This window comes from Hypanus sabinus, chromosome 23, assembly GCF_030144855.1.
Source record: "Hypanus sabinus isolate sHypSab1 chromosome 23, sHypSab1.hap1, whole genome shotgun sequence".
Classification (NCBI taxonomy): Eukaryota; Metazoa; Chordata; class Chondrichthyes; order Myliobatiformes; family Dasyatidae; genus Hypanus; species Hypanus sabinus.
Window position 1 is genome coordinate 59,603,199 of NC_082728.1, and position 12,003 is coordinate 59,615,201.

Here is a 12,003-nt window from a genome sequence, read left to right on the forward strand (position 1 = left end):
AGGTGGTGGTGATGGAGGGAACTGGATCAGAGGTGGGTGATGATGGAGGGAACTGGATCAGAGGGGGTGGTGGTGATGGAGGGAACTGGATCAGAGGTGGTGGTGATGGATGGAACTGGATCAGAGGTGGGTGGTGATGGAGGGAACTGGATCAGAGGTGGGTGGTGGTGATGGAGGGAACTGGATCAGAGGTGTGTGGTGGTGATGGAGGGAACTGGATCAGAGGTGGTGGTGATGGAGGGAACTGGATCAGAGGTGGGTGGTGATGGAGGGAACTGGATCAGAGGTGGTGATGATGGAGGGAACTGGATCAGACGTGGGTGGTGGTGTTGGAGGGGAATTGCTTGGTTCTTTTTTTAGGAAGAAGCGGAGAGTTATAAGGGATTGATGGGGGATAGAAGTGTATAGGGAAGACTTCTGTGGTGAAAATGAGCTGGTCAGGCTTCAGAATTTGGAAGGTGTTGAGGGTATTGAGGATACGTTAAGTATCGTGGATATAGTTGGGAAGGGACTGTTCGGAATGGAAAAGAATGGATTCGAGATATGAGGAGACGCGTTTGATGGGGCACAGTGAAAAAGCCCACCTGATGAATTCCTTTGTCTGTTCAGCCGTCCTGTTTAATTTCTCTTCTCACACATACTCCTGCTAGTTCCTCATTGCATTATTTAATTTAGCTTTACTCTGCGAAGACATGTAAACCCAATAACTGCTCAGAACTTGTGCCGGCTTTTCACCAGCCAGTGTTTGTAAGATGAACAAGAATGGGAGAGGTATTTTGTGAGGGAAAGGGGTTTTGTAAATACCACAGGAGAATTTTACAGGATTCAGCAACCCTTCTGGCAGGACTACTCACCAAACATAACAATTACTCCAGGGAAGGCATTCCTCCGGCATCCTGACACAGGATTGCAATCTTCTCCCTTTGACAACTCGTCTGCTCTATCGTACCTGAACTGCATGTTAACAGCATAATCCTCTTCCAGCAGAGTGGGTACATCTGCCCTAGGCAGACACTCCCAGAGAAACTATTGGAATAGCTGCTCTTCCATCTCTCGTATCATTTCCCTCAAGCCCCAGGATATTTGCACATTGTTGCAGTACAACATTGCCCAGACACTGGCCAGATCCCATCGGTACATTACCAATGCAGAATGCTATTGCCCCAGCCTCTGTTCTGACTCCTCCTTTGCCTCCATGGTATCAGCCACTTCCTGCTCCAATTCCTCCCCAATAAAAGCAAACTGGTTGTTTCTCACTCAATTGCTTCCACTGGTTGTAAACAAGCAGTGTAAATGATTCCCTGATTCCTGTTTGTCCTGCTCACCATGTGGCTCAGCACGAATTGTGCCTTTGATGTAGTTAGCTCCGAGCATGGGCTGCTTGATCTCACAGCCCTTCATCAAGTAAAACGGCATCGTGAAGGATTTCAGTGCTTCTCTGCTGTCTTTTGCCACAAAGATCAGCTGCAAAAGAAGAGAGAGAGAGACAGGAGATGCCATTGTATAGGATGTGAGGACGTTATCATTCAAAGCAGGCAGTAACAGGACTAGCCTTACACAAAATGGCAGATTTGCTTACAGAGTAAATTTGAGCTTACGGTAGACATGCACACCAGCCTCTACTGAGGTTGGTCCCAGTAGCAGCACGGATCCCACTAGGGCAGGGGAACAGTACTGGCACAGGATCAGTCTCGGTTTGGGCCTGGCCCTGAAGTTAGCATAGGCTGGTCTCTGACAGTGGCTGAGTCCTTGAATCAGGTGATCTAACTTTTCCCATGATCTCTCATTAACTGGAAATGTTCACTCTATTTTTCTCTCTCTGTAGGTGCTGCCCGATTGGCTATAAATTTACATAATCTGTATTTTAATTTTCCAGTGCTTAGCGCATGCACGATCACATACTTGATAAGGCATCAAGTAAACTGTTCCTTTCTTTAAGCCTCTGAAAGCTTCCGGGTTGTTGCTCACATCACCGAACGACAACTCCACGTGATCCTGAGACATCAAGGCACTGCAGGAACAGGAAACAGGTAACATCAGACTCACAAAGGGACAACTTCTCCAAAATCTCCTCCTTCATCCTGCTGGTGAGCCTGAGTACAACACGAAATGCACTACATAATAATGGCATAACTGACGCCCAGCACTTTCTGATCCAAAGAAAACCATTTTACATCCGCGGACTATTGTCCCTCAGATAACTATTTCAAAATAAATGAAAATTGAACTCAAGTATTAGATTGATTGTCTAGGATTCTACATAAATGAGACAAACATTCAATTCTACTTTGCCCTGGAAAGTTAATGATTAAAAATTATTTTTTTAAACATGCTTTTTTCTTCCTTATTTGCGATCTTGTCTGGTCAACTCAATTTTGCAGCCTCTTTCTGAAGAAAACTACAATAACCAATCTGTCCTTACAGCTGAAGCCTTCTCCATATTTTACTGCAAAAGGCTGGTTACGTGACTGTAGTTGGACACTGTGCCTCCCACTCCAGCCTGCCTGACAGTAATCATCACTGGGAAAAGAGATTAATGCACAGAGACTGGCAGTTCCCCAATAGCTAACCAAGGTAACAACAGAAGGCATTCATTCACTGTTGCCTGCAAGTGTTGGTCTGTTTACTAACAACGTGGGGAACCATACTGGCACAACCACTGCCCCAGGGTCAATCACAATCTCAGAAGACCACATATCCTCTCTGTCACTGACCGGGTTTCCTTCAGCTACAAAGACTGTACAAAAGTACATCAGAGGAACAGGCCATTCAGCCCACAATGTTGTGCTGACCCAGCTAAAAAGCAAATCAAAAAACCCAAACACTAATCCCTCCAGCTACACCATCTCCATATCCCTCCATCTTCCTCACATCCATGTTCCTATCAAAAGCCTCTTAAAAGCCTCTAATGTATTTGCCTCTCCCACCATACGAGGCAGCACATTCCAGGCATCACTAAACTTCCTTTTGGTTAGCCCTGACGAATGGTCTCGGCCCGAAATGTCCACAGTGCTTCTCCCTATAGATGCTGCCTGGCCTGCTGCGTTCCACCAGCATTTTGTGTGTGTTGCTTAACTACAGACCAGTTCGTTTAACATCTGTAGTTGGGAAAATGCTTGAAGCTATCATTAAAGGAATAAGAGTGAGGCATCTGTAAAGAAATGGATCCATCAGGCAGATGCAGTGCAGACTCAGCAAAGGCAGGTCTTGTTTCATAAACTCAAAGTGCACTGCAGCTGCTGTGGTCAAATCAAGACATACAAAAAAGCTGGATGAACTCAGCAGGTCCGGCAGCATCCGTTGACTGCTTCTTTCAACAGATGCTGCCCGATCTGCTGAGTTCATCCAGCTTTTTTGTACGTCTGTTCGATAAACTTACTGGAATTCTTTCACAATATAACAAGGACAGTGGATAGATGGGGATATATGGACATTATTTACTTGGATTTCCAGGTGTTCAATAAGGAGCCACATAAAAAACGTATCCATAAGATCAGGCTGCATAGCGTTGGGGTGATGTACTAGCATGGATAAAGGATTGGTTAACCAACAGGAGGCAGATACATGGGTGTTGCTCTGGTTGGCAGTCCGTGGTGAGCAGTGTGCCACGGGGGCACAAAACTGTTCACGATATACGTTAACGATCTGGGAGAGGGGACAAAGTATAGTGTATCTAAGTTTGCTGATGACACTAAACCGAGTGGAAAAGCAATTAAACAGAAGATACAGAGAGTCTGCAGAGAAGTGTAGATAGGTTAAGTGAGTGGGCAAGGGTCTTGCAGATGGAGTACAATGTTGGTAAATGTGAGGTCGTCCACTTTGGAAGGAAAAATTAAAGAGCAGATTATTATTTAAATGGTAAAAAATTGCAGCATGCTGCTGTGCAGAAGAACTTGGGAGTGCTTGTGAATCAAGCTCGGTATAAAGTTATTACTAGGAGGTACTAATAAACTCTTCTCAACAGATCATTGCTACAATTATTTTACTAGTTTTTTAATAATTTTTATTTGTAACACAAAAGACCATTGGCCCATCCTACTTATGCAAGACCAATTCTACTTCCCATCTCTGAGTCAGTAACTGTGCATTTCAGGTGCAGATACTAGTTGATATCAGGAAATTTAGAGGTGATGAGTGAGTCAACACAGAGATATGAACCACCACCAGCTCTAAGGTGAAATTAATAGCTCTCCATCTGTCCTCTAACCCACTACAAATTGCATCTATGTTCCCTGGTTACCCACGAAGCCACTCAAATTTACATAACTCAATTTTCCAGCCTCTTCTGCCCTAGAGAAAACTGGCCTGATGAAGGGTCTCGGCCCGAAACATCATCTGTTTAATCTTTTCCACAGATACCGCCTGACCTACTGAGTTCCTCCAGCATTTCGTATTCATTGCCTGACCAATCTTTCCTCACTGCTGAAGCCTTCAGACCTGATATTGTCCTCTCTGCTGCCAAAACATCATGCCCGTAACAGGGAAATTAGAATTGCACTCAACTTTCTAGCAGAACCGAATAAAGATTAAAGGTGAACCTTAGTAGTCAAAACATCCAGTGAAATATGCCGTCTGTGCCAGCAACCACCGCAGAACAAGGATGTGCTGGGAGTGGCCCGCGAGTGAGGCCATGCTTCCAACACCAGCATAGCCTGCCCCCACCCACCACAGAAACTGGAGAAGCGGTTACCGGGAAAACAAATTCCTTACAGACACTGGCTATTGTACTGTACTGTACCACATTGTACAAAGCACCGCCTCCACATGCTTGTGTTCTGCGTAAAAGTTCTATATAAAAAGTAAAAATTCCATTCTTGTTGTCTTCAACGCCTTGCTGACCGAGATTCTCGGGTGCTCTATGCCTATTGCTGACCTCACGATGGAGTCTGTACATACCGGTCACAAAATATCCATGCAGCTATAAAGAAGGCAAGACAGCAGCTATACTTCATTAGGAGTTGGAGGGGATTTAGTTTGTCACTTAAAACACTAGATGTACAGTGGAGAGCATTCTGACAGGCTGCATCACCGTCTAGTATGGGGGGGGGGGGGGGGGGCTACTGCACAGGATTGAAGTAAACTACAGAGAGGTGTAAAATTAGTCAGCTCCATCATGGGTTCTAGTCAGGACATCTACAAGGAGTGGTGCTTCAGAAAGGCAGTGTCCATCATTAAGGATCCCTACTATCCAGGGCATACCCTTTTCTCATTACTTCCATCAGGAAGGAGGTACAGAAGCCCAAAGGCACACACTCAATGATTCAGGAGCAGCTTCTTCCCCTCTGCCGTCCGATTTCTGAATGGACAATGAACCCATGAACACTACCTCACTACTTTTTTTAATTTCTGTTTTTGCACTACTTAATTTAATTTAATTATTTAATATACATAACCACTGTAATTCACGTTTTCTCTATTTATCATGTATTGATTTGTCCTGCTGCCATTATGTTAACAAATTTCACGACGCATGCTGGTGACATTAAACCTGGTTCTGATTCGGATTCTCACTGCCTCAGTGAAGTCGGCAGCATAATCAAACCCCGTTCATCCTGGACGTTTTCTCTTCTCCCCCTTCCCATCAAGCAGAAGATCAGTGCTCAACTGCGCACTGATGATGGCTTCTCAATTGGAGCCAAAACGTCTGCAAATATTTTAGCAAGCTTGGCCATCAACCAAACCTCCAAGAAGATGCAAAGCCTGAAAGGAACACTCTTCTCCATTTTCATCCAATTTATAAGTCACAGAGACACAGAACAGAAACTGTTGCTTTCATCTACAGAGTTCATTCCAAACATTATGTGCTATCCTCAGACTAATCCATCATATTCTCCACATATTCCCATCTCATGCATCTCAGAGTCTATGCAACAGGGGCAAGTTACAAGACGTAACCATCGCTTGGCGGAGGAAACTGGATCACTCAAGCAACCACAAGGTAAATGATCAAACTCCACACAGGCAGAAGCCCAGGTCAGGATTGTTATGGTCGTCATGCTACCTCAAATCTCTATTATCTCCCCTCTTAAGATCTTGACAACATCTCCTCAATTCTGAAGATATTAGGCTGCTTTGGCTGTACATTTTGTTTGTGGGCACAGATCACTCTCTTGCGCCAGCATCACCCTGACTCCCCCACTTAATGCCCCTAGAAATTTACATTGGACACTTCTGGGTTTCTTTTATCATTCTATCTCTCTTTGTTCATCATTTCCTCTTTCCTCTCAGCTCACTGTAATCAGCAATTAATCACCTGACATGCATCATCTCCCATATCCTTTTTTCAACTTTCATTCTCTCCCCACTCTACCAAGCAGCCTTTTGTCAGAGACAGCTTCAAGGGCCTCCTTTTTTTTGGTGGGAGTGTACCTGTTCCATACCAAAAACATCTAGTCTTCACATGTCACTTAACATCCTCGTACAGCACAACCTTTATTATAGGATGGAGACAGCAGCATTCCTGTCTCAGGAACAGGAAGTGTGTCATCTAATGGGTAAAGCAACAAAACTTGGAAATAAAATACGTTTGTCAACTTTCCCCACACAAGTTCCTCCTGAAAAAACATAAGTTCTGAATCTCAGAATATGGGAGAGTGATTTGCAAATTTGGTAATGGTCGCAATACAGTTTCCTGTGCATCATTTTGAGGTTCTAACGTTATGATCATTCATTCTTTGCAAGTTCTTGTTTATTTGATGTCTCAGGTTAAATTGAACCATTTTAACACGCCAGGCCCTCCTCTTCAGAGTGAGTGTTCTACTTTTTAAATTATTCCTTTACATCATTTATTTTTTTCTGGGAGTTTTTATTTTCCAACATGAATTTAAACTTTATGATCACTGCTCCATGGAAATAGGACAATTCAAAAAGGTGGCTTAAAAAGACTTACCACATGCTTTCCTTTATTATGTAAGACACAACAAGGAGATTATACTAAAATCACTGCTCCTTCTAAGCTGCATGGTGTGTGCAGCTGGAATTTTTTTTTGTCTAATGTTAATATAAAGTGTCAGACAGATTTCAAGCTGTGTACACATTTCCTGCTCAAAGTAATGGTTGATCTGCGCAGCAGTAAAACAGAATTAGAGGGCAGGTTGGCTGGAATTGCTAACGGGGAAGAACAGGAGGAGAACAGCTCTGATCCCCACGTGAGACCGCACTGCAGAGAGTACTGACTGGGACGTTGCCAGGACTGGAAAATGGTCGCTCTCTAGAAAGGATGGACTTACTGAATTATTTTTCTCTAGAAGAGATGATACTGTAGGTAGCTGTGTAACATCTTGAACAACCCGGACAGAGTAAATGAGAACCGCCAGAATTTTTAAAAATGTCGAGAGGAGATGGGGGAACATTTTCCACCCGGAGGGCTGGAGAGTGAAGCAAATACCCCATCCCGTTCAGAAATCCCTGCACCCGGCTTGAAGCCTGTCAGTAAGCATCAACATGACGGGCGGGTACTCAGCTGCCTCTCTTGCCACCGTTATTTCCAGTCAGTTAGCGCAATGTCTGTAATCAACATCACGGAATCAGCGGTGAGAAGGTGGCGACCCTGCCCACGCCCCAATACCTGGAGCAGCCCAGATCACCGGCCACGTTCAGCGCCATCGTCGCCGCGATCGCCTCCTTAGTGAAGCCCCGCCTCCGCCGTGACCCCGCCTCTTAAAGGGGCAGCCCGCCCCCCCCGCCGTGACCCCGCCTCTTAAAGGGGCAGTCCGCCTCCGCTGTGACCCCGCCTCTTAAAGGGGCAGTCCGCCTCCGCTGTGACCCCGCCTCTTAAAGGGGCAGTCCGCCTCCGCTGTGACCCCGCCTCTTAAAGGGGCAGTCCACCTCCGCTGTGACCCCCGCCTCCTTAGAGTGAAACCCCGCCTCCGCTGTGACCCCGCCTCTTAAAGGGGCAATCCACCTCCGCTGTGACCCCGCCTCCTTAGTGAAACCCCGCCTCCGCTGTGACCCCGCCTCTTAAAGGGGCAGCCCGCCTCCACCGTGACCCCGCCTCTTAAAGGGGCAGCCCGCCCCCCCGCCGTGACCCCGCCTCTTAAAGGGGCAATCCACCTCCGCTGTGACCCCGCCTCTTAAAGGGGCAGTCCGCCTCCGCTGTGACCCCGCCTCTTAAAGGGGCAGTCCACCTCCGCTGTGACCCCGCCTCTTAAAGGGGCAGCCCGCCCCCCGCCGTGACCCCGCCTCTTAAAGGGGCAATCCACCTCCGCTGTGACCCCGCCTCTTAAAGGGGCAGCCCGCCCCCCGCCGTGACCCCGCCTCTTAAAGGGGCAGCCCGCCCCCCCGCCGTGACCCCGCCTCTTAAAGGGGCAGTCCGCCTCCGCTGTGACCCCGCCTCTTAAAGGGGCAGCCCGCCCCCCCCCCCGCCGTGACCCCGCCTCTTAAACGGGCAGTCCACCTCCACCGTGACCCCGCCTCCTTAGAGTGAAACCCCGCCTCCGCTGTGACCCCGCCTCTTAAAGGGGCAGTCCACCTCCGCTGTGACCCCGCCTCTTAAAGGGGCAGTCCACCTCCGCTGTGACCCCGCCTCCTTAGAGTGAAACCCCGCCTCCACTGTGACCCCGCCTCTTAAAGGGGCAGCCCGCCTCCACCGTGACCCCGCCTCTTAGGGCAGTCCGCCTCCACTGTGACTCCGCCTCTTAAAGGGGCAGTCCACCTCCGCTGTGACCCCGCCTCCTTAGAGTGAAACCCCGCCTCCGCTGTGACCCCGCCTCTTAAAGGGGCAGCCCCACCTCCACTGTTGTTAAAGTCCAATCTGAATAAAACTTGGGATACCAGCTTCTTATAGCTATCACAGTTTATTGCACACACTCCTGCAGGAGTTTGAGACCCAGTTGTCAAAGGGAAGGCACCTGTACTGCCACCATCCGAGAAGTGGGCCTGTTCCCTCAGGTTACAATGTATAGTTATACACAGTAGGCCCCATCCATTACTGTTGCAAGATGTTATTTGAACTGGTATGCCAACCAAGTCTGTTGGTGCAAAACTTAGTTACAGATAAGAGAGCTTGCTAGATCAAGCCTTAATTAAAGATGGATGTGTTGACCAGTCCTTATCAATTATTCCTTTTGCTAGGCCCTGACTTAATTACAGATGGATGTTCATTCCTGTCCTTATCTGTGAGTCCTCCTCCCCCAGTCAAACGATGGCACAACGTACAATGTTATCAAACTCTCAATGTCTCTCTGCAAGCCAGTGAGAACTTAGCTGACTGCTGAAGGCAGAGTTTACTTCAGTTCAAAAATTCCTATTCAGTTCCAATTATTCGTTTAGCCAGAGGTTAAATAGGTTCAAATGAGTTTTTATAACCTCAATTCCTCACTGTAACCCCGCCTCTTAAAGGGGCAGCCCCACCACCACCGTAACCCTGCCTCTTAAAGGAGCAGCTCCACCTCTTAACATATTCCCCCTCCCCTTCTGTGCTGGCATCTGTTAGTCTTGCGAGACCATGGATCTGCGCCTGCGAAGTCTTGCTTCAGTTGTCCTCTTCAGAGCGCAGGCCTGGCAAGGTTGAATGGAAGACCAGCAGTTGCCCAAGCAACAAGTCTCCCTTCTCCACGGCACCGATGTTGTCCAAGGGAAGGACAAGGGCCGATACAGCTTGGCACCAGTGTCGTAGCAGGAGTTGCCACAGCAAGGTTGAAGGCAATGTCAGACTGCCTTAGACTCCAGCTCCGGATTTGTCCTCAGGATTTACTCCCGAAGCCGTTCCCATGAGTGGGTATGGCCACAAGACAATGGAGGTTTGAAATCAGAGTTTTCTTTCTTTTAGATGGACTGCCTTCCCAGGCTAACGAGCTCCACCTCCCCTACTGTAACCCAATTCTTAAAGAGGCATCCCCACCACCCACCCCTCTTCCACCGTAACCAGTATCTTTTAAAGGACTCTTAATTCAACTGCATACATCAGATATCCAATCTAATAAAACTTAAGGAATCTTTGAGAGGTATGGAAAGAGCAGACAGCCAATATCTTTTTCCCAGGGCCAATGTGTCTAGTACCGTACTAGAGAGCATTCATTTAAAGTGAGATGAATGTGCAAAGAATGGAAGAATATGGACCAGGTGCAGACTGAAGAGATTTGTGTAAATGGGTTTCATTAGCTTAGTATCAATTGATAAGCACAATATTGTAGACTGAAGGGCGTGCTGCAGTGTACTTCCCACACCTTGGGGGAAGCGCAAGAGAAACAATCCATTCAGAAGCCTTTTGGGGAATGGGGAAGAAATAAGAAACATAAACAGAGGTAAACTATTCTGCCCTTCAAACATGCTCTGCTGTTCCATATAACAATTACCGCACGGAAACAGGCCATCTCGGCCCTTCAAGTCCATGCCGAACGCTTACTCTCACCTAGTCCCACCGACCTGCACTCAGCCCATAACCCTCCATTCCTTTCCTGTCCATATACCTATCCAATTTTACTTTAAATGATAATACTGAATCTGCCTCTACCACTTCTACTGGAAGCTCATTCCACACAGCTACCACTCTCTGAGTAAAGAAGTTCCCCCTCGTGTTCCCCTAAACTTTTGCCCCTTAACTCTCAACTCATGTCCTCTTGTTTGAATCTCCCCTACTCTCAATGGAAAAAGCCTATCCATGTCAACTCTATCTATCCCCCTCATAATGTTAAATACCTCTATTAAGTCCCCCCTCAACCTTCTACATTCCAAAGAATAAAGACCTAACTTGTTCAACCTTTCTCTGTAACTTAGGTGCTGAAACCCAGGTAACATTCTAGTAAATCTTCTCTGTACTCTCTCTATTTTGTTGACATCTTTCCTATAATTCGGTGACCAGAACTGTGCACAATACTCCAAATTTGGCCTCACCAGTGCCTTGTACAATTTTAACATTACATCCCAACTCCTATACTCAATGCTCTGATTTATAAAGGCCAGCATACCAAAAGCTTTCTTCACCACCCTATCTGCATGAGATTCCACTTTTCGGGAACTATGCACCATTATTCCTAGATCACTCTGTTCATCAATATCAGACCGAGAACTTGGTCAGTGTTGAAGAGTGGGGGCAAAGAGCCTGTTTTGTGATTGATCTTCCAGCTTATTTTTATTTTTCTGCTCTACACCCATGACGAAGTTTCTCCTTAACTCAATTCTGAAGTTTGAGACCATGACATCAGTCCTAGGCTCTTCAGCATGGAAGCATATTGAACCTTGCAAGAATATTGTTAGTTTCAGTGAGATCACCTCTCATTTATCTGAACTTTAGGGAATTATAGAACCTGTCTTTTCACCAGCTCTTCACGGAGCCCTGGAATCCGTCTACCTGCTCTGCACTCACTCTTTCACAGGCCTGATCCTTTTCAGGTGTGGAGACAGGACACAATTCTCAGTGTGCAATCTTACAAGCGACACTTGCCACCTCCCAATCCACAGAACTCTGGAAGATGGTAAGTGCACACCATTCCGACAGCCACCTCTATCAAAACTTTGGGTTGCAGATCAAATCCCAGGGATTTATCAAATTTTAATCCATTTCTCTAGTAGTTAATAAAGTTACATAACTCCCTTCAATTTGTCATGGTCACTTGTCTTCATTCTTTGGGATTCTGAGCTATCAAGGAGAAAAGGCCGAGTTCACTCAACCTATCCTCATAAGGCATGCTCTCCAATCCAGGCAACATCCTTGTAAATCTCCACTGCACCTTCTCTATAGTATTCACATCCTTCCTGTAGTGAGGTGATCAGAACTGAACACAGTACAAGTGGAGTATAACTAAGGATGTATATAGCTGTAACATTACCTCATGGCTCTTGAACTCAAATGATTTCCAATGCTACCCATAATCTATTACATCCGAGCAGTACAAGACTCTTCGGCGATCATTTTACAGTTAAAGCACTCATCTGATTCAGGTGAAATCCAGGCTCAATACTGATCTTGGGCAGAATATTGTAATTCATGTTAAGCAGCAAGTTGACTTGCCAATTACTTACCTCCTTCTGCTACTTGTAGGTCTTTTCTCACGAATTCCGACA

General features: G+C 46.4%; 1 protein-coding gene across 1 annotated transcript; it reads right to left on the bottom strand.

The window, feature by feature from the left end:
* Positions 1 to 590: 590 nt before the first annotated feature.
* Positions 591 to 7,645, bottom strand: LOC132380231 (WW domain-binding protein 2-like). Its single transcript, XM_059948946.1, has 4 exons — positions 7,568 to 7,645; positions 1,903 to 2,011; positions 1,326 to 1,464; positions 591 to 682 (listed from the first exon to the last, which is right to left on the bottom strand). The coding sequence occupies exons 1-4, from the start codon at positions 7,603 to 7,605 to the stop codon at positions 678 to 680; spliced, it is 291 nt and encodes a 96-aa protein (XP_059804929.1). The 5' UTR covers positions 7,606 to 7,645; the 3' UTR covers positions 591 to 677.
* Between the last annotated feature and the right edge of the window lie 4,358 nt (positions 7,646 to 12,003).